Raw genomic sequence first — 22,357 nt, 5'->3', positions numbered from 1 at the left:
AAGCTGTATTTGAGAAGGCCAGTCCAGATGACCGCCGCCAGTGGTCTGTCACTCTTTGTGCGTCCTGATTTTTGCCACATCACTGTGTAGCACAAATGGCATTTGAGATGGCTGATCAAGTTATTTCAAGAGGCTGCTGTGAAAGTCTTCTTATTAGTCCCTGCCCGTTTAAAAACTATTGCCAAAGGCAAGATCAGAAATTTTACCTCTGAGATTCAGGCCAAGGAGAGCTTGAATGAACTTGTTCCACAGCACTAAGTGTAGCCTCTCTTGAGATAATATTGCTATATTGCCTGTATGAACTGGTGTCAGACTTGGATTTCTTTTATATGAATGGATAGGATAAGTCATGATTAGATATTTTGGGTCAGGTCTGTGATTCTACACCCTTTAGAGGATTTTGATTTAAAGGGCTGTCTGTACAATGTCACACTTTTTTTTGTTTTGCATTTCTGTGTCTGATTCTAATTTTTTAATTGATTGTGGTCCATTACTCTTTTGCCTCCTCCACTTCTCGGCTGCTAGCAAGTTGGAGTAGGGAAATTGCAGTTGGGGGGGCCCAAAGGGATGCACAGGGGAGTCATCACTAAGGCCATGGGCAGCCTGTTGCTTCATGCGGTCGGGGGGTGTTTGGGTCGAGGAGGGGCTGGAGATAGGTGAGGGAGGAAGCTCAGGGGGAGGAGGAGATACAAGATGGGGGGTGCGAAGCTTTGATCACATCGAAGACAGGGAGGAGATTGTGGCATATCAGCAGGGAAGCTGATCTGCTGTATAAAAGATGTTGAAAGTTTATTTTAAAGGCATAAACTAGTAACTGGGGCTCACGAGGCAGGATCAAGGGTACATTGGAGGTGATCTACAGCAGTGTGGGTATTGGGTTCATCACAATGTCTAAACAGCGCATACCCACTATAAACATTTGTGACCCGAATGACGAGAGCAAAAGGAGAAGGGTAGCCGAAGATCAGAAAGCTCTGAAGGCACGTCTCCACTGCCTTCCAGAAAACACATATTGACAGAGCTAACAGGAATCTGTTGAAAACTCTAGGTCTAACTCTGGTAACAGTGATACAAACAAAGTGGTCCCAGATACTAGAGCAAATAGGCCAAGATTAAATAATATCTCAAATGGATTCAAAAAGGATAGCACAACATTGTTTTTAATCACAACGTGTACAATGGTATTCAATAAAACACTATTGATAAAATACATTAATATTAAATCATAATTAGTGCCCCTAATAGAAAGGAGAAGGAAAGGTAGTGGTTGGAAGGTGAAGGAACTATACAGATAACAAAACAGTGGTCACTATGACCTCAATACAAATTGCTAATAATTGATTAACACGGGCTAAAGATAACAATTCATAAATTAGGCTAACAAACTCAAGCCTCTCAGAACAAAATCACAAATGATAAATCGGGGGAAAGGCTGAAGATGGGAAAAAGTGTCCACGTTTCGACCAAATTGGTGCAGGCGTACGGTGGAACCTTGCTAGAGGGTCTTCATCAGGACAGGGACGTATGAGGGGCAATAAATTGGAGATGAAATGTCGCAGATTAAGCAGAAGTTCGAGGTGTTGGATATATACCGTTAAATACATCTCATCAGTAAAACACGGTCGTGTAGTAGGTAGGGAATCCGCCACATGGGTCGGGATCCTGAAATGAATAGTTGAACCGCTGGCCCAGAGGGGGGAATTTTGCTGAGTCAGTATCTCCAGTTATAAATCTGCCGAACAGGTCGATCCAGTTTCTGAGAGAAGGGAATCCTGGGACTTTCAAGGGGGTCTGGTGTGTATAGTGCAGATTCGCAGAGGTCAATATAGAAACAAACTTGGATTATACATACCCCCGCGAAAGCCCTGGAATTACTTTATCAGAAATTGGACCGACTTATGCGGCCGTTTCACAAATATAAATATTGATCTCCACAAATCTGCAACACGCTTATCAGACCCCTGTGACAGTCCCAGAATTCCCCTACAAAGAAATTGGACCTCTTTACGTGGCTGTTTCTATATTGACCTCTGCGAATCTGCACTATACACACCAGACCCCCTTGAAAGTCCCGGAATTCCCTTCTCTAGGAAACTTATACACTTTTGGCGGCCAAAAGCGGTACAAAAAGGGGTGGTGATGAACGGAGCATCTGAGTCAATCAAACACTCACACCCAGTCAAAAGATCTGGGTTTAATCCATCACCGTTCTTTAGCCCACTCTGCGACCCCAGTTCAGACATGGCTATATGCAAATATGCAGTCTGACCCTGTGCCTCATGGGAACAGTCCAGCCCGAACTGCCAAGCCATGTCTTCCCTGGACCGGAAACAAGAACGGTGATGGATTAAACCCAGATCTTTTGACTGGGTGTGAGTGTTTGATTGATTCAGATGCTCCATTCATCACCACCCCCTTTTGTACCACATGACTATATTACCAGCTAATTTTCTAACATTTTACAGGTGGACACTTACCACTAGCTAAGCTCCTGACTTATGCACTCCTATCTCAAAATTATTTTGTCGGTAATAATCCATATTAATGCCCAGTATACCTGTTTGTCCTATTTCAGTATACCTTTTTTTATCGTTGCTAATCTTTATTATGCTCCATAGACACTTTCAAAGTTCTCTCTGCGTTTTTTATGACATTCCTGCAGGTGTTTAGAGAAGTGTAATGTATTCGATGTAAATCAACTCGCTCTTGACTACCTATTATGTACACAGGATCTGTTCTTGTAAGTTCCTATTATATTAAAGGAAACGTTAGTACAGACTATTGAATTAATGGTACTACAGGATACATCAATGACTAGGAATTACAATAATGAACTATATTTCATATTTTATGTGACCACTGTGCATGATTACAGTACAATCTGCCTTTAGAGGCTGCCAAATTGTACTAATTCGCCCTAGACAGTCAAGTTAGGACGTGAGTGCCATATACAGGATTGCAACATTTAAAGTCTTGTTTAGGAGGGCAGGACTTCAACAGGAAGGGCATTTTTGTATTTTCCCTTGGCCTTCTGGTAAAGAATGACGCTTCTGGACAAACTAGCTAAAGGTTCTGCCTGCATTTGATCACTCTGTTTTGCTTGCTTCCTCTTTATATGAACACAACATGGCAATATGTCTCTAAAACAAAAGTCACTGGTCTGTTTACTATGTTCACGACAGACAGATTAGAGGAGGCTTGAGAAGAAAGGTGCATGGTAAGGGCATTTTATCTCCTCCCTTCTTGTTGGTTTACCAGATTTTTGCCTCAAGGAAACCCATTGAAGCCTCCTAATGAAGAGAAGCTCAAGGAACAGTAGGATCAAATATCGCTGCACAATATTGATACAGGCTATAAACAGGAACCTCTGCCGTGCTGTTTTGAAGAGATAGGGACAAGACTTCAATTGAACTCAAAGGACGAACATTGACATCAGCCACACTGCAAGATATCCTCAGCAGAAGAACCAGGGTTAAAAACATGAAAGTTGTTCTACTGTTCTTCCCAATGATGCTGTCACCAGAGCAGCAAACAGAAAGGCCAAAGGACCTAAAACTTCAATCTCTCACTACAGAGAAGGCATTGATGAGTATGTGGACATTAAAGAACACATAGGGCGACCAGTCTCTCATCTTGTTTTGTCAGAATTCCTCAGAGTGCCAGGTCAAAGACTAAATTCTGAACTTCATTCCAGCCACTATTAGTGACCACTGCAAAAAGAGTCATGGAATGAATTGGAAAGAGTCAGTCTCCTCCCATCACTCATTATTATATTCTCATGTAGGAGGCAATGCTGAACATCTTCTCTCATACACTCTTTAAATCGCATTATACTCAGAAGAGCATCCTCTTCGCAACACAGGGGTAGACTGAGAAACGTATTCTGCGATTAAAGTTCCATTTCAGGTCTCCATCATATTTCTCTTGAAATGGACCAGCAGATACCAGTGGTGCTAGCAGAAACAGTACCCCTCTTGTAGGGTACCCCTCTACAATAAACGAATTATACCATGGTGATATAAAACGATTCTGCCTCTAACCACACAAGAGTGCTGTCTCATATAGTGACTAATAATGCGGTGAGTGCAAATTGATCTCAAATTAAACTTTCACAGATAATCTTTCAAGACACAGCAAGTCACTCGTTGAGGTGGCCTTTGTGGCAAAGCAGAGCAAGGGTTTTGTGTACCTAAAGGCTGCACTAGTGATTTGTTCTTGAAAAGTATCTTTCTCACAGAATTGCCAGGGACTCAATGGGCATGTAAATGTAATTGTCCTTTGGCCCCTGGAGGGAGCAACTTCAGCAGATCAGTGCTGATGCACATTAATGTGTTTGTGTTTGCTAGGTGTTCCTATCATCTTTGTGTCATTTTTCCCGTGTAATTTGATGATTGTGGTAGGATGGTCTTTCACTCAGTACTCTCCTTCTCTTCCATTACTTGGCTCACAACTCTACTCTTTCTCCCCCGTAGAGTCACAAGCAACCGGCAGCATTCCTCATTACCCAGCACCCTTTGCCAAACACTGCCGCGGATTTCTGGAGGCTGGTTTTCGACTACAACTGTTCCTCCGTGGTCATGTTGAATGAAATGGACGCTGCACAGGTAAGTGGACTAATCCACACTGCGTGGTCTCTCCACAATTAGGGAGATATTTACAAAGAAGTGGTGGAGTGAGGTGTTAGCCATCTTGGCTTAACGCCTGGCTCCGCCACTTCAGAAACGCAGGGCTGAATCCATATTTACTATAATATGGTGCAGCCTTGTGTTTCCCCCTGCGCTGGTGCTACGCTTAGCAGTGTAGCGCCAATGCAGGCACCCTTGCACCATAGTGCAAGGGTGTCTGCGTGCAGGGGAGGATTGTTTATGCGTAGGAACGAGTCCCTTCCTTCTCATAAACAATCCTATCCTGAAATGCCAATTTGTCACTTCTATATGTGTCGCTTAATGCAGCTAACATGGAAGTTACAAAATGTAATTCTTTTTTACGGACTGTTTATGTGTAGAAAGGGACACCTTCCTACACCTAAAGTACCATAGGCATTTAGTTTTTTTCCATTTGTGCTGCACAAGGCAGCACACTTGGAAAAAGAAAAAACGAGGAGAAATAAAAGCATTTCTCCTCGTTTCGCTTATAAAGACCAGGTTTTCCCTGGTCTTAATTTTGGCGATGCCTCCTATTTACGCTGCCCTTGTAAATATGGCAGCGTCAAAATCAATGGGTATTGCGGTGGAACGCCAACCGCAACACCCACTGCCCACCCCTGTCACACTAAGCATAGCGTGAAAGGGGGCCTTATTTACAAGGCAGCGTTAGTGGCTTAACGCTGTCTTGTAAATAAGGCGAAGTGCTATTGCCACGGAAACGTCACAAAAAGTGATGTTCCAGTGGCAATAGGGACTTGAACATACACCCCTTAAAATGCAATCCGGTTCCCCATAGGCCTTATCTCAAAAAGGGCTTTGAATGTTTATAAGCAATGAATTGCGTATCTGAAGTTACTGTGCATTTCAAGCACAGTGTTTATGATAAGTGCTGATTATTAGTGAAAATGAGGACTTTCAACTGCATTAGGCCTCTGAGGAATTTAAAGTAGTATCGCATTTAAGGCAAAAAATGTTGCTATTTCGAACAAATATGCCAGTAAAGGCTGTTTAGAGCAAAAGCTTAACCAGGGACACATAAAAAACTGAATCCTCTCTTCAGTCGATTCACGGTTCCTCTCAGTAAGCATGTTGGAGGCGGAACACAAGACAGGCAATACTATCTCTTCCTGGAGAAAGTCTAGAAAAATCATGACGGTAAGAAGACCCTTGAAGATCCACCCTCCTCCATTGGAAACCATTGCAAAATGCCAGCGGTACAGAGGGTGTCCGGTTGATTTTTATGCAAAAATGCTTATTATGGTGCTCGGTGCGCTGGACTGCTTAACCAAGTCAAGGTAAGGAGCGCCAATCACGTGGCCATGTGAATCTTTCTGCACCAGCTGCACCATGGTCAACCACTAGTGGCTAAAATCAAATAGTTAGTAAAAAGGTACATGTTAAGAGCCTGGCAGCCCACCCCTATTCTTTGTAGAAGGTGCTTCCAGTCCCTATGGAGGCCGCCTGGATCAAAAAGTCTTGGATAAAGGGTTTTGCTGTAAAATTCTCATTGTTACTAACCCTTTGGATACCCAAAGGTTTTGTTTTAAAAGGCAGATGTAATTGCACCAGGTTTCACTGGGGCAAAAAATATTAATGTATGTTTTTACATAGAGTGAGCTTGTTTGGTCTAATATACAGTGTCATTATAACATAACTCATTAGCACTCAGTTTATAGTCCTTAAAAACGAAAGGATGGATAAACTTTTTGTGTGATTTGCACTTGTAGTTAGAAGGGCGCAAACTGATCTCAGTGCAAGCTCTAGAGAGGCTAATGCCTGCTGGTTCAAGCCTTCAGACATCGCATTGCTGTAAGTTTGAACATCTTTTCACTTACAGTATGGTGCAATTTTTTTGGTGCTGAATAGATTAATTTACTCCTTCAAAAGCTTTTTTTGCCATGCCCATGTTATCCACCCCTCTGCTTCTAATGCTCGTAGATTATTGGCTTTCCTCTTCAAAGCCTCTACACTGTTCATTCTGGTGCTCGAATGTTGAAACAAGCTTGGGCAAAGCCAACAGGCCTGTCCTTGGCCTCCAGCTTTCCTAAATACTTTTTTTGTTTTGTCATGATGTTTGTCGAACGTTATTGTTGGGGAATCTGTCAGGCCATGGCCATCCCCAAATAATTGCGAAAAAGCAAAAAAAAATTGGGATCTCATGAGGCACACATTGCCATGGTAGTCCCTCTTTCTGAAGGGAACTACTTTGTATCTGGATGTGCTGTCCTGTGAAAAAGCCGAATGCACTCACTCACTCACAGTGAATTAGGCCAGTAGCTGAATTGGGCTGGCTCATTGCTGTATGTTATAGTGGGCGTAGGAGAATGTGTACATCACACAACAGTGGGCCAGTGGATAAAGCAGGCTAGATGAAAGCGCCTGTGAATACGGATATCATACAAAAAGATCAAAAGTGTTGGCTAACTCAAGACATATAATATAAAATGTAGGCTGAAGTTATGTCTTTTCCCAAAACAGCAAAACATGGATTCTGCAGTTTTTGCAGCTGTTAGTCACATTTACCAATTTAACATTACAGATAATTACTACCCATTTTGATTGTTGGCAGGTGGCCAAAGTAGTCCTGTTCCCATAATGGACATGTGTAAAAAGTCAGCATGTACACTCAGTGAGGGACCTAGAACCTGAATTTGAGGCATAGAATAGGATACTAAACTTTTATTGTTCAGATTTAGGGTTCTCAGTGTACTAGTTTCAGCAGGTGACTTAAGGGAAGGGACTTTTTGCAATCACCAGGGGGAAAAAACACTGGTAAAACTAATCGATCTGGCTTCAATTTATCCTTGTATGTAAATAAATGTTCAAACATGCAGTTCACAGATGTTGTATGCACAAATGTTGCTTATCACGTTAAATCCTCTCAGTGCGTTGCCTATGCAGGAGGAAAAAGTAGCACAGAAGGATTGATTGCTGTGTAGAATGCATAAAGGAGATAGAGAACTGGATATGAGAAACAGCATGATGATTGCAGTGGCGGCTGATGGAATTTGAAAGTGGTGGAGCGTAAGACTAGTTAACGAAGTTAGATACGCAAGTAAATGTAAAGAATAAGCTCGACATTTCCCAGAGGCTTCGGAGGTGGGGGGGCGTTTCCCGCTGAGAAAAGTTTTTAAAATTGGTGAACAATGTGCATTTTTTAGTATATTTTCTGCAACAATTTGACTAAAAACACAAGGAGGCATGCATTGATGCAGGACCCATTATTGCTCCCTTTCATTAGCAGCCCTTTCTTATATAGATGGTTGAGGGAAATTCCGCTCATTTAAAAAAGAAATGGTGGTCACAAAGAGAGACCCTTAAGTGAGGCCCAATCTTCCTTGATCACACTTTCAGCTGGGCTGGATGTCAGCCAGTGCAGAATTTCACACCGTTGTTGCTGTTGCGGGTGAATCAGGCCGGAAAATCGCCTGCTTTGAGGGGTATCACCACACAAAGACTGTGTCTGAAGAGCAGCCCCTAATGGACATTCGAAACAACCACTGCAAACTGGTTCTGCAACATGTACCTTTTAGTAACATTTATCAAAGTTGTTTTGACACACTCCTAGGCTGTGTTTCTATCGGCAGCAGTAACATTCTGTATATGAGGATAGGCCTTACACATTTGAACTGTCAAATATTTCACATATTTACAATTGTAGGCATACTGGAGGTTAAGAGCTTTAATCGGAATCATACAATTGTTGTGAACAGAGGCCTGGTTTAAAACCCAAGTCCCAAGTCGGTCACCGTATTTTAACCAGAAACAACCAGAGAGTATTACAATCTATAAAATACCTTAACTCAATAAGAGAAACAGTAAGATAAACCATTCACCAACACCCCTAAGTGCCACATGTGAGCCTAGATAACTGTGTCAAGAGAAGTTGTGAGTATACCCAGAAGGGAAAAGGGGACCCTCAGGCACCCACACTAGGTAGGTAGCCGTTTGTCTTCATCAGGTTCCCATAGTTAGTATGTGTAAAATTACCACAAACAAAAAGGTGCAAATTTACAATGAGTATAGATCACTCCCTCAACCAACAATTTTAATAGAGAGGTGATTCAAACTCAGTTAAAACCAATGTGCTTAAACGGACAGTGTAGAGTTAAGTAAAATTGAACTCCCTGTCCTAAAAAATGGTCGACATGTTTCAGCTTTCTGGTCTTCTTCGACCCAGCATTCCTCAGGTCCAGTAATAACAAGAAAGAAACTCACCCAGCGAGGCAGTACACCCCCTAAAGTGCCTACTCACGTTGGATGGATGTTCAAAAGAACGCGTTTTTACCAACTTTTGTCCGTTGTTATGGTAAAAAAAACTCAAATGCGTTACCTCTGTCATATGAGGATTATGGAATTCTGTAAGTATTCCAGTCTTTTTCCTAGGTATAGTGAAGGACAGATTTTCTCATTAGGATATTTTCAATCCTACGGAAATAACTCCTTGAGTCTGTGGTGGAGGAATTCTTCACGTCAGCGTTAGCTTGCTGACGGCTCCCCACACTTCCACCTAACTCTGGCTCATCCAAGGCTCGAAGAACCGTATTTTAACTACATTGAGTCAAAATGTTCAACTATCTCAGGAACACAGGAAACATCTCAGGAAAGAAGATATAACAGTATCAATTGCAGCTTAAACATGGAACATTCAGAATTATTGTTTGCACTAAGAGGTATGACCTGCAAGTTACAAGTACAGATCTCGACAGGGCCAAATCATCACTTACTTCTTCTTCTGGGTTCAACTGTAGAGTGTTCCAAATCAACTGGGTAAAAGTGATGCTTGTCATTTGCAGTGCCCATAAAATGCAAACTGCGGTATTAATCTCTATAAAGAGGATAATAGGGCTGTCGAAAACTAAATACCGAAACTTACATAGGCACAGTGTAGGAGAGTAGGGTCTGCTTTCCGATGGTCACCCCATTTTTTTGCTTTTTGCTTCACTGGTTTTCGACTTAATGTGGCTGTGGGCCTGCTAATCAGACCCACAGCCTGCTGTTCTCTCTCTAAATTCACAACCTTGTACCTTAGGTACATTACCAATTGGGTATTGGGTCACCTTATCAGCCCCTGTACTGTGTACTATAGGTACCCAGGGCAAAGGTGCATCCAAGGCCTACCAGGGGCTGCAGCATATCTTTTGCCACCCCTGGCTGGCTATCCAAAATGACACAACTGGCTTATCACTCAGCTGGGGCAAGGTGGTGTAATCACCCCTTGCTTAGATATAGTATACCTATATCTAAAGCTATATCTGGACACATATACTCCTATAAGTCACTCCTATGGCAGGCCTTAACAATCCTAGAGGCAAAGTGCTTGGTTTTATGTGAGATAGTGCTCTAGCATGAGCTGAGCCTGTCTGCAGCTATCGGAACCATGTCCTTTAGCTGTTCTGGGATATTGCCATACCACATACTCTTAAGTGCATTATAATCCTCGAGGTTACTTGCTAACTTTGGTTTGGCTTTATCAAAACATGTCGTGCAAGGTGTCATACGCTTTGGAATACTACCCCCTCGCCAGTCCTGGTGACGGGGGTAGCATTCCACCCTTCTAGAGGGAGAAGACATGTTACTTTCCTTAAACGCGGTTAAATCTAACCAGAGCCTCAGCATCGCAAAATGGATCCTGCAGCCACAGACACACGTCTGGCCTCCTGCTGCTGACCAAAACTCCAGCAGGGGAGGCTTGGACAAAAGGTTTCCTGTCACAGGGAGGTGTTACACCACCCCAGACAGGAGATAGTGGATTGGGGCAGGGAGGGCTGAATGAAACGAGACACTGCCTGGGGCACACAAGGTGTCCCATGCAAAGTCCAGTTCTAACCGGTGCTGTGGCACTCCAGCCCCAGCCCTGACATGAAACTGGACAAAGGGAAAGTGGTGTAACCACCCCCTTCCTCGATCCCACCCGTAGGAGGGACCTAGCAGGTGATCCAGCCCCTTGATTTGGAATAAAAATAGGAGCTGTGCCATGGCACATCAGATCATCCTGACTGAAACTTTGAAACAAAACTCTGGACCCTTCGACATCCTACTCGACGTAGAAGACTGAAGAATCTCCCTTGTGGTCAAGGAGTGGCCACCCTGTGCAAGCAGGCACCATCAGTGCTCAAATGTTTTCTTTGCCGTTGCTCCCGCCAGAGCTCAAACGACAGAGACTGACAAGACCTGGACTCCCAGACTTCCAACAGCCCGATCCACAGTCCTAGCAAAGCTGAGACCCGTAGAGGCGACGTGAGACGTGGGACTGGCCATCTTGGAAAGCCCGTGAAGTGCTTCCTGTGCAGCTCCCGAGACACCCTCGAGGCTGTGCTTGGGGATTGAGAAGCCCCAGCCCCGAGCAGCCTGTACACCGAAGATAACCTCTCCACACTCACTGAGTGCTGCGTGGGGCCCTTTTGCACTTTTCCTGCTCGACACGTTGTCCGGTCACTTGCCCGCTGGCTAGTGGCCTCTGAGACGATGAACCTTCGAATTTAAACTGCTGGTCTGGTTGCTCCAGACTGGCCCTAGCTCCTCTGAAAAGGAGCCACCGATCTGACCTTCCCGGCCGATCCAGAAGACATCTTCGAGTCCTGCGTGGGTTGCATTTGCCAAGGCTTGGTGACTCCGATTCGAGAACAGACACCGCCGACAGCAAGAGAGGATAATAGGGCTGTCGAAAACTAAATACCGAAACTTACATAGGCACAGACACTTCACTTCGAATTTCATGGCATACTTTGGCAGTTCTGTTTCAGCCATATTCACAAATGTGATGTTTCGTTTAAAGACTTAAAGACTAAGCAACCATTTGCGTGCAGTACTTTTTAAATAGTTAACAGTATGGCCTGTTGTTTACAGCATTTAAAAAGCATAACGTCACCCTAAAAACTGGGCCAAGATTCCCGAAGAAATTTAATTTAATACTGTCCTATAACATGGCGAGAACATGAAAATATGTGTCCTTGCGGGGCACCTTGTTATAAAATTGGTTAGCCAAAAAGGATTATTAGTGTGTGTTGCATGCAGCAATATTGTAAAATGAATGCGCTTACGAGACTGTCAGTGCTTAACAACAGATCTCTCCTCCTTGCCTCATTTGACAGAACTTGGGTGAGTCGGTGTCACTCAACAGCCTATGATTCTGGGTAAATCACTTAATCTCCCTGTGCTTACAAAGAGTGAATACGTCCGTCTGTAATGAAAATGGTATTCACGGTGATGTAAAGCCCTCCAATAATACCTTCAAGTCGAGTTTGCACTATATAAAAGTGCAAACACAAAAAATCCCAAGCAAATGACATAGTCAGAAAAGGTAAACAAAGCAGTGGTATGGCAGAACAATCATACTGTTTACACAATCAGGTACCCCCGAACGAAGTCCAGTAGCCAGCAGAATGATACTGCCTGCACTTGGGCTACACTGAGAAAGTTCAGTAATAATGCTGCCACTCCCAACCCCACTCCCTTCCCACCATCCATCCTCTTCCCACCATCCATCCTGACTTGCCTATCACCAGTCACAGAGTAATAGCACCCACCACTCAGACCTGCCCCTTGCTCATACTCATTGCTACACCGCTCTGCTGTGCTGACTCCTCCCTGAGCGAATGCGTTAATCGTCCGTAGGGCATGTATTTCCAGCAACAGGTCTCCAGACTGACCACAACCTACTATTTAAGTAGGCGCTCTTGCTTTTTCCTTTAGGGCGAGGTTTACTTCGCCCCGTCCGAGCATGCGCAGTTGAACCCCATCTCGGACCCAACCCTTCCTGCTTTATTACCGTGCTTCCAGCGGATTCCAGCCCTTTTGTGCAAGAAGCTAGTCTGTGCTTTTTTCACCCTTCTCAGGTGAGTGGCGGGGCCATGCCTGTTTTGCCCAATCATCCCAACCGCCCCTGGATGATTTAATGTACTTTCAGATGTAAAATAGTCACACATTGATTCTAAAGGAAGCATTCCTCGAATGCAGAATGATAGAGAAAACAGTCAACAGCAGGAGGCGAGAGACTAATACTCCTCGTGGAGCCACGGCCCACTCTCTGCATATTTAAGAGAATTGGTAGCAATAAGTCCTGATAAGAGGCGGACTGTCAAGCCTGACCTAAAACACCATTTAAAAAATGTCTAATACCTGTTAAAAAGGAGGAAGAAAAGCAAGAGACTCGGTTTTAAAAATATCCTTATAATACTGCTGATAGACTCTGCATACATTTTCACCAGTGGCGAATGGCCGCATTGAGCCAGAGAAGGTGATTTATGTGTATTTGGGATTCTGCACTGCAGAGAACACTCGCCGGGCCCACAGTATCTGCGCCCTACCCGCGCTCTGCCGCCTCCCGCTGAGAGGCCGTCCATAACAATTTCCCATAATCACTTTCTGCTTGGTTTCATCTGCCTCACCTCAATTCACAGTTTCACAGCTGGAGTGGCTGGTTTTGCATACTGTGTTTCTTCCGATTGGATTATCTTCATTTTTCCAGCAGTTCTTTTGAGCCTGTCCCACTTTCTACATACTTTATGAATTCTGATTCTAGTAATTTAAATATCCAAGTCAGTTTCTGGATGTAAAAACATGGCAGTTATCATAAGGCAGGCAGTGTTCTGTTAATGGATGCAGGCAGCTCTGACTCTCAAGTAGTAAGACAAAGAAATGGCCCTTTCTTGTTCCTATTTGTATTCAATGGGTTGTTCTCCTGTGGATTCCGTGATACCTTGGTAGTTGCTTATGTGCAAATGGCACCTGTTGCAACACATACAGAGCAGTTGATTGTCTGTCTGTATTGGTTTAAGGAAGGAAATTATTAAAAATGTTACTCTGATCCCAGTGAAGTCTTTTGAAATGACTGCATAGTTCAGTGGTTCCACACAAACTATCTGACATGAACCTTTATAGTTTTAGCTCTACCCAAAATAAATGGATAGGTAGCCGTAGTAGCAGGATTACAAAAAAGAGCATTGCTTACATTGGCAGAATAATGCCATTACATTTGCATGTTTGGTTGTCTTGAGCAAGGAGGGTATACCGCCTCTTTATCACATGCACATTTTCACATGACAAGAATATTGCAACCACTACATCGACCTACACACTACATACCAAGGGAAAGTAGAGATGGAGTTAAGTATTGTAAATATTTACTAACCTTACTGACGCTGTTGATGTAATATATCTGTAGGTCGATATTAACGAGTTGATGCAGTACAATACAAACAGCTTTTATTGGTTGGGTTATTGTTGTGCTCACACACTTACAGCCTCCTGTAATAATAAATAAATAAAGGCAAAGGTTAAATGACAAACAGATTTCACCAACCAGCACTGAATGGTGGTGATTTCAGTGCTGCAATTTGGCTTGCTGTGTCGGCTTTAGCCGAGCTGCACTGGCTCCCTCTGAAGCAGCGAGTGGCTTTCAAAGCACTCTGTCTTGTTTCTAAAGCACTACACGGAGTCGGGCCCAGATCCTTACAAGCCATGTTCACCTGGTACATCCCTACCAGAACTCTCCGCTCAGCCTCAGCCTGCCTTGTCACTGTACCAAGATTCAACAAGGTCAGAACTGGGGGAAGATCCTTCAGAGTGGCAGCTGCAAAACTATGGAATAGATTGCCTGTCGACATCCACCAAACATCGCAACTCCTTCCATTCAGAAAGCACATTCAAACCTGGCTTTTCCCTTAACTACTTCTCTGGCAACCTGCTCTCAGTTTCCCATCACATTCCACCTTAGGAGTAATTTTCCAGCGCCAGGATACCTGCAAGGTGACAGCTGCGCTATATAAATGTTTTAAATAAATAATAAATAAATAAATAAGAGTCGAGATACTTGGGACTTGGACACTAAGCGCCTCATTTAAAAGAGGCCTGCAATATCAGTGCGTCACTTTTTATGACACTCCGGTTGCGAAGGCCTCTCAGTCATAACAATGAGGCTGCGCAAATTCACTCTGCGCGGCTTTGCATGGCCTCATGGCTAAGGAATAAGGCAAGGCAATGCAAAGCCCTGTATTGCCATACTCTACTTCAAGGAGGCGTTCCAAGGGCGTTGCGGTGCGTTTTCCCCCGCAACACCCATGAATTTTAACACATTTCCAGATCTGTAAACCTCAGAATGCGGTAAAACTGGGAACCTCTCCAGGGGAGTTGTAACAAGGAGAAATAACTTTATTTCTCCTCGTTTTTCTTCTTTTTACGTGTGCTGCATTCAACACCACACAAAGAAAGAGGAAAATATTCCCATTGATTGTTTTTTGTCAGGAAGGTGTCCCTGAACAAAAACAATTGTATCAGCAATGCAGACACCCTTGCAACATGGTACAAGGGTGCCTATGTTGGCGCTAGGCACCAGTTTGTGCGCCGGTGTAGGCAAAAACGATAGGATTGCAATGTATTTCATTAATACAGCACATTTCTGCCCCTTCCTTTTGATGCAGGGCAGTTCCGCACGTAGACTTGTGACACTGCTCTATGCCAAAAAGTAGTAAATGAGGCCCTACCTTCATAGAAGGAGTAGCTTCCTCCTGGCTAAGCACATATACATGAGGCTATGTGACCCACTCAGAAAACAAAGCAGTTTCAAAGTTATATTTATATCTGTATAGGGAAGCCCAGTGCAAAAACAAGAGTTGATGGACAGAATGCAGAACAATGTCACCATGCCATTTCAGTTTGAACCCAGCCATATGAAGATCAGTCTTGACCCTGTGTCCCAAGGGAACAGTCCAGAGGAACTGCCTAGCCAAGTCCTCCCTGGACTGGAAACAAGCATCTTAGGACGGGTTTCGGGCTTTCAGCCCTCATCAGCCAGGATAGCTTGATTCCAGTGGCATGGAGAGCACGGGACTCACATCTGAGCGTACACGTCCCACTCGGGGAGACAAATGCAAAAACAACAGTTGATGGACAGAATGCAGAACAATGTCATACAGTCACCCCAGTACAGAGATCTGGGCCTAAATCCATCGTTTTTTTGCTCACCATGCCATGCCTGTTTGAATCCAGCCATATGCAGATCAGTCTTGACCCTGTGCCCCATGGGAATAGTCCAGCCCAAACTGCCAAGCCAGGTCCTCCTTGGACTGGAAACAAGCATCCTAGGACCGGTTTCGGGCTTTCAGCCCTTATCAGCCATGATAACTTGATTGCAGTGGCATGGAGAACACAAGACTCGCATCTGAGCATACCAGTCCCACTAGGGGTGACAAATGCAAAAACAACAGTTTATGGACAGAATGCAGAACAATGTCATACATTCACCCCAGTACAGAGATCTTCGCCTAAATCCATCGTTTTTTTGCTCACCATGCCATTCCAGTTTGAACCCAGCCATATGAAGATCAGTCTTGACCCTGTGCCCCATGGGAACAGTCCAGTCCGAACTACTAAGCAAGGTCCTCCCTAGACTGGAAACAAGCATCCTAGGACCGGTTTCGGGCTTTCAGCCCTCACCAGCCAGGATAGCTTGATTCCAGTGGCATGGAGAGCACGGGATTCACGTCTGAGCATACCCTTTTCTGCCAAGCAAGGTCCAGGGAGGACCTTGCTTGACAGTTCGGGCTGGACTGTTCCCATGAGGCACAGGTTCAAGACTGATTTGCATATGGCCAGGTCTCACCTGGGGTGGCATGGTGAGCAAAAGAATGATGGATTTAACCCAGATCTCTTGACTGCGGGTGAATGTTTTGATTTGTTCTGCATTCCGTCCATCATATGTGTGTCTTTTGCTTTCTTGCTTTAAGTGCACCAGGTATGCCCTGATGTGGGTCCTGGGATCACGGTGCCACTGGAATCAAGCTACCCTGGCTGAAGAGGGGTGAAACCCCGAAACCGGTCCTAGGATGCTTGTTTCCAGTCCAAGGAGGACCTGGCTTGGCAATTCGGGTTGGACTGTTCCCATGAGGCACAGGTTCAAGACTGATTTGCATATTGCCTGGTCTAAACTGGGGTGGCATGGTGAGCAAAAGAATGATGGATTTAACCCAGTTCTCTTGACTTGGGTGAATGTTTTGATTTGTTCTGCATTCCGTCCATCAATTGTGTGTCTTTTGCTACGGTATCACAGTGGTCTATCATTGCACTCTTCCTATATCTCCTGCAAGGGCCAATCTCACATTTTCTTCAAAAAGGTTACCACCTAAGTCATCACCTTCCACTTAGGCGCCAACATTCCATGCTTGCATACCTATCATTTCACCGTACATACCTGCCATTCCCCTATACCATCCATTCACCTTATGTTCCTCTCTTTCTGTCTTATACACATACGATTCTGTCTTACAGATCTACAACCCACTTGTCACTTCACAAGAGTTATTATTGCCAGATTGTTTTCTAGTGTTCGGTAATTTCAATTACCTAGGTGTGAAATGTATTAACTTAACTTTTGTGAACTTGGGAAGTTTTTCTATTGAAACTTTGACATCATAAAAGAGTTAATAAAGTTGCCAGCGTTTTTAGGAAAATAGCTTATGGAAAAGCCTGTCATTATATGCTAAGCAAAAAATAATAATCCTACAAACACCATTTTTTTGCAGAAGAATTGTCTTGCAAAAAGGTTTTGGTGCCTTAAAAAAAAGAACATATCTTTTTTTACAGGAGATTTCATCTGTTTTTAAAGTTTGACACCTTCGCAAAACTCAGTGGTCAGAATTATAACTTCACTCATCCCCACTTCCTACATGATACAGATCAACAAATATTTCCAGCTGTCAGCCTGCTTAGTTGTTTGTCTCAAAACGCTCTTTTCCTGCACCTGCTTCTGCCTAATCTCTTCTAACGTCAATCAATCTTGCTTGGTATAACATTGTGCTGTAATTATACAGCAAAGAGCAATGACATTGAATTCAGAATGTTTTCAGAACAATGTCGAAGGGAAAGCAGAGTAACAATTTCATTTTTGCATCTGTGTGTGTTTAAGTCCAAAATCGATCGGACAGTGGCTTGTGAATGATCTTAATTATTCTGCCGTGTTTCCTTCTCTCATCCTTCAAAGCAGCTCTGCATGCAGTACTGGCCAGAAAAGACATCCTGCTGCTACGGGCCGATCCAGGTGGAGTTCGTTTCAGCTGACATCGATGAAGATATCATTAACCGAATATTCAGAATCTGCAATATGGCTAGGGTAAGGCAATCGCCTTTTCGTGTCATTTTGCTGGTCTAAAGCCAGAGACAATCTAAGAAATATGCTAATAGTGTGTCACTATAGTGAGTCTAGAGTTAGACGGGATACAATTTCAGCCTAGGCTTGCAAAGTAAGTATGTGCAAAAACTAAAATACGCCGACAATAGTTTAAGAACTTCAAAATGTTGTGATATTTTGAATTTCTTTACATTTTGGGACTTCCCTTAAATATACTCGTGGCGCATTGGTTTGAGTAGAACATGTCTCACTGAGAGTTATTTTGTGCTCGATCCAGTCTCCCTCTAGTATCTTGTAAGCATTGCTCATGACCTATGCCCTCGTTTGAAAATAAAAATACTCGTCCTGAAAGTATAATTCATACAATATTGCACAAATGTCATTACATTTTGAAAAAGTTCACTAAAACTATGCAACTTTGCACACCTCAAAGTAGTAGTAGTCATCACCCTTCATGGGTTGAGAACATTAAGAACAGGGAGGCCAAACCTAGGGTGTATGAAGAGAATTTTAGATAGGGTTACCTGCGTTGCTTAAGGCTCCATGTAGGGAAGGCTGCGGGGACCTTTGTTTCAGGGCTCAAGCCTTCCACCTTTATGAGTAGATATTTTTGGAGCATAATGAACTCGTTTATTTGAGGGTGCACATGGGCATTCACCACAAAATGGCAAATATCCAGATCGCCCTCGTCTCGGTTCCACCACCTCATTTAGAGGTCACAGATGTGATTTATCAGATTTGGAACTCCTGCCACCTCAGCTGTTGTGAAAGCTCCTTTGGCAGATACAACGCTATGGGAACACTGGGGAATATTATCAAGGGTGTTTATCTCCGCTTTTTTGGCTTTAAAAGCCAAGAAAGCGAAGATAACATTATTTCCCTATTACCTAGCTGTCGCTAACACCAGTTAGCGACAGCTAGTAGGAGATAGCGACCATCTTGAGCCCCGCTTTGCATGTCAGTGATATTTATCACTAATGACATGCAAAGTGGGCGTGCCAAGATGTTAGCGACTGGAAACAGTTGCTAACATCGCTATCTCCTATTACCAACTTTTGGAGATATTCGCGCTAAGTGCGAATATCTCCAAAAGCTAACACCTGCCCCTGAGCAGTTCTTAGCCATGTTATCCAATGGTAGGTGGATAACATGGCTAAGAGCATTTGCTCGATAATGCATGAATATCGCTGTCTTTACAGCGATATTCATGCATTTCGGCCGATTTTTATCGCTTAGGAGATAAACCTTGATAATAGCAAGGCTCCTAAGCGATAAAAATCGCTGCAGCTCGGCGATAAAAATATCGCCGCTAAACCAATATAGCGATAATTATCGCTAGTTGTTGGCAATATGCCCCAATGTCCTTTCTGTCTGGGACTACTTGTCACCCTGGATAGCTAAACTGTACAATTGTCCTTCTTGCACTGCAAGTAAACTTCCAGCACATGGTGGACAACAGTTGTGCTTTTCGGAAGCTGGACCATTCCCCAACTTAGGGCTCTGTTTTCAGAAGGACACGTGATGATAAGAGGTCTGTCATGACTCTATGGTGCACCAGAGCTGGCATCACATTTCTCCAACATGGAGGCAGGAATAACTATGTGGGAATAAAGTCCAGGGGTCAGACAGCATACCAACTGCATCTAGTGTACTAGCCCAGTCATATGGCAGCTAGGCTGCTGAATATTAAATGAAGACGTCAGTCAGTTGAGGATTCTTATGTGTTTGCGCAAGTGTGGCTTAGATACAAACTGAATATCTCTATCTGATTTATGCTTTGTCCTCCACTAATACCTGTACCCTTTCCTTAGTGAGACTCGCCATACCATTATTAATTGAGGCATGGTTTTTATAGGGCCTCAGTGAACTGTGCTAAGCACCGAATGCTGTCTCCATTGACTCAAATACACAGTATGTCCACGTCCATGTAACTAGCTTGCTTCAAGTGCTCCAGAAGTGGGCATTCCTATTATTCTGTATTATTGGTTATGTGCCAGCATACCCTTTATTCATTTGAAGTTACCATGGTTCTCGTAGCATTCTTCTGGGAGGGCAATATTTATTGTTGATGATTTGGCCATGGTTTGAAAATTGCTGATTGTAAAATATTAGATGACCTTACATTTCAATTTACTATATCAACTTTCCCACAAAAAGTAGAAATATAAGGCTTCGGTGGCAGTTATATGCTGTGGGTCAGCGGCAGAGCGTACGGACCTTCATGTAGTTTTCTATGACCGTGTAGTGCGTTTTGTGGCACGTACAATGATACATTGCGAACTACTCCTGCGCTTACAATTAATGATCTCATTTGTCTTTTTCAGCCCCAGGATGGGTATCGCATTGTCCAACACTTGCAGTACATCGGTTGGCCAGCGTATAGGGACACCCCGCCCTCCAAGCGATCCATTCTCAAGGTGGTCAGAAGGCTTGAAAAGTGGCAGGAGCAGTACGACGGCCGAGATGCCCGCACTGTAGTCCACTGCTTGTGAGTATGCATGACACCTTTGACATTGTCGCCATTTGTAAATGCTTTTTTTGAACAGTGACACCAACCCATGAAAGTGAGGAAAATATTGGTGGTGGGCTGTTGTGCATCCAAGTCCCGCTTGGAAAGACGTGTCTTTCTCCTGATATCAATGGCACAGTCCATCATGTTGGCATATATTCATACCTAAGTACAACCTAGTCATGATGTGGTGGATAGTTACTGCAGTTACTGCCATTTTACAACTAATCTATGCAGAGACCTTATTCTATTTTCTGAGACTAGCTCGATTTTTGACAAACTATAATTTGTGAGTATGCTTGCAACATAGGTACATGTACAAAGACTTCTGAGTCAATACACTTTGTCTTCATACACCATTTTATTCATTGAAAGGTTTCCTTTGTGGAACACCTCAAATGAATGAAGGGAGAAAATGACATTTCGGCCCAAATTAGCAGGCAGTTGATTGACTGATGTCGAAAGATTTTGAAAGGACCGAACAAGCCTTACAATATTCAAACCACAAGGATATAAAATGGAGTCATCCAAAAAAAGACCAGTGAGACCCAAGAGAGAGAGAAAGTCACCAGAGAAACCATGCTTAATATGGCCAGGAGTGGGTGGTTGTGCCCTTGTCCAATGATATTAATTATAGAGCTAAGCAGGGCAGCTTTTTGGGCGGTGTGACTAGTGCTGCTGCCCCTGGCGTTAACCTGGAGGGAGCTGTGCTTAGAAATCACTGATGGTTTTAAAATCTTGAAATCACTTGCTAAAGAGTACCTTGATCATCCAGCAGTTTTCAGGCAGCTTCAAAAATGTCAAGATAAATGTGGTGATTAGTGTTCCTGCTGTGGAGAGAACAGAGTGACTGTCTGACTTATAGTAAAGTAGTGCAGAGTGTTAATATGCCTGCTGCAAAGAATGTGTACCATGCAGATCATAGAACTATATTTTATGTGGATTGCTCTGAGGGTTACTGCTTTTGTCACAGAGATCCTTTTGTTGCAGCAGTTCATAATTTGTAATCCTAATGTAGAACAGTGGCTTATGAACTGGCATCAAAGAGATACATACAACTGGTGAGGATGTTATGTTTTTTCCCCAGTCTTTCATTATCTATTCGTAATGTTGCTAAAAGGGTTAATTTGGGTATATATGCATTCCTATTAGTAAAGCTAACCTCAACCAGCACTTTAAAACGAATTAAATGTATGTGAGAGAGAGGCTATGGAGATGTGAGGGGAACTGTATAGGATGGTACCATGGGAGTCCTTGGAGGGGGTCATTGGTGGGGGGGTTGCCAAAAACAATTGTCTCACTGGGTGCCACAAGCACTACAGCCGGCCCTGAGGTTAAACAAAGCATAGGTATCCTCTTTTCACAAACAAGAACAAAACATTTGCTTAGGTGTGAAAGATTGACAAACTGGTGATATCTAAGACAGCTGCTGTTTCCACTTTCAGATGTTCACCCCAAACTGGCCATTATGATCTTGGTTGCTGTGGAAGTCAACCTAGTGGATAATAAATCAGGCCCAAGTGGATGTGGGCATCTAAAATGTGTAAATATGCTACTTTAAAAGGCCTACCTACTACCTCCCTCATGCACAAGTTTCACTGAGTACTCTGTAACTTGAATATTTGAACCTACCAGCTATGGCCTACTCTAGCCAGCCAAAGAGCAGACTGAAGGGACTTTGTGGTGACACGTCATATTGTACAACAAAACACAGCACTAATGTAAATTAACGTAACATAGCATGTGTGTTTGCATAGTCCAGCTATAGTTCATATGAGGGAGGTTACAGCTTTTAAGACATTTTTTCTCTGATTGAAATGTATTGGCCACCACAGAATCTTCTGCAAATTAAGCTTCTGTTATGCATGAAGATGACAAAAAGTGCTTGGCTGACCACTTTTGTATGCAACAATATAAATAGCGCTTTACATGGGCAAAGCAAGCATAAACTCAGTGACTAATAGGAGAGGAATTTGAGTTGTGAATGGTTAATGCATTGTGATGCAGTGTTCTTTAAAGAAGTGAGTGTTCAACTCTTTCCTAAATTGGAACAGCAACAGGGTAGGCCTGATGGAT

At 43.4% G+C, this 22,357-nt stretch overlaps 1 protein-coding gene across 1 annotated transcript in view; it reads left to right on the top strand.

Moving 5' to 3' along the window:
- Nucleotides 1–22,357, top strand: part of PTPRT (protein tyrosine phosphatase receptor type T) — a 1,692,228-nt gene that overhangs the window by 1,663,280 nt on the left and 6,591 nt on the right. The window contains exons 31-33 of the mRNA XM_086932257.1: nucleotides 4,473–4,604; nucleotides 17,626–17,754; nucleotides 20,097–20,260. Of these exons, the coding sequence (XP_086788383.1) occupies nucleotides 4,473–4,604; nucleotides 17,626–17,754; nucleotides 20,097–20,260 (425 nt within the window). The remainder of the gene's footprint in view (nucleotides 1–4,472; nucleotides 4,605–17,625; nucleotides 17,755–20,096; nucleotides 20,261–22,357) is intronic.

Source organism: Lissotriton vulgaris, chromosome 7, assembly GCF_964263255.1.
Source record: "Lissotriton vulgaris chromosome 7, aLisVul1.2, whole genome shotgun sequence".
Taxonomy (NCBI): domain Eukaryota; kingdom Metazoa; phylum Chordata; class Amphibia; order Caudata; family Salamandridae; genus Lissotriton; species Lissotriton vulgaris.
This window is presented reverse-complemented; position numbering and strand designations above follow the sequence as displayed.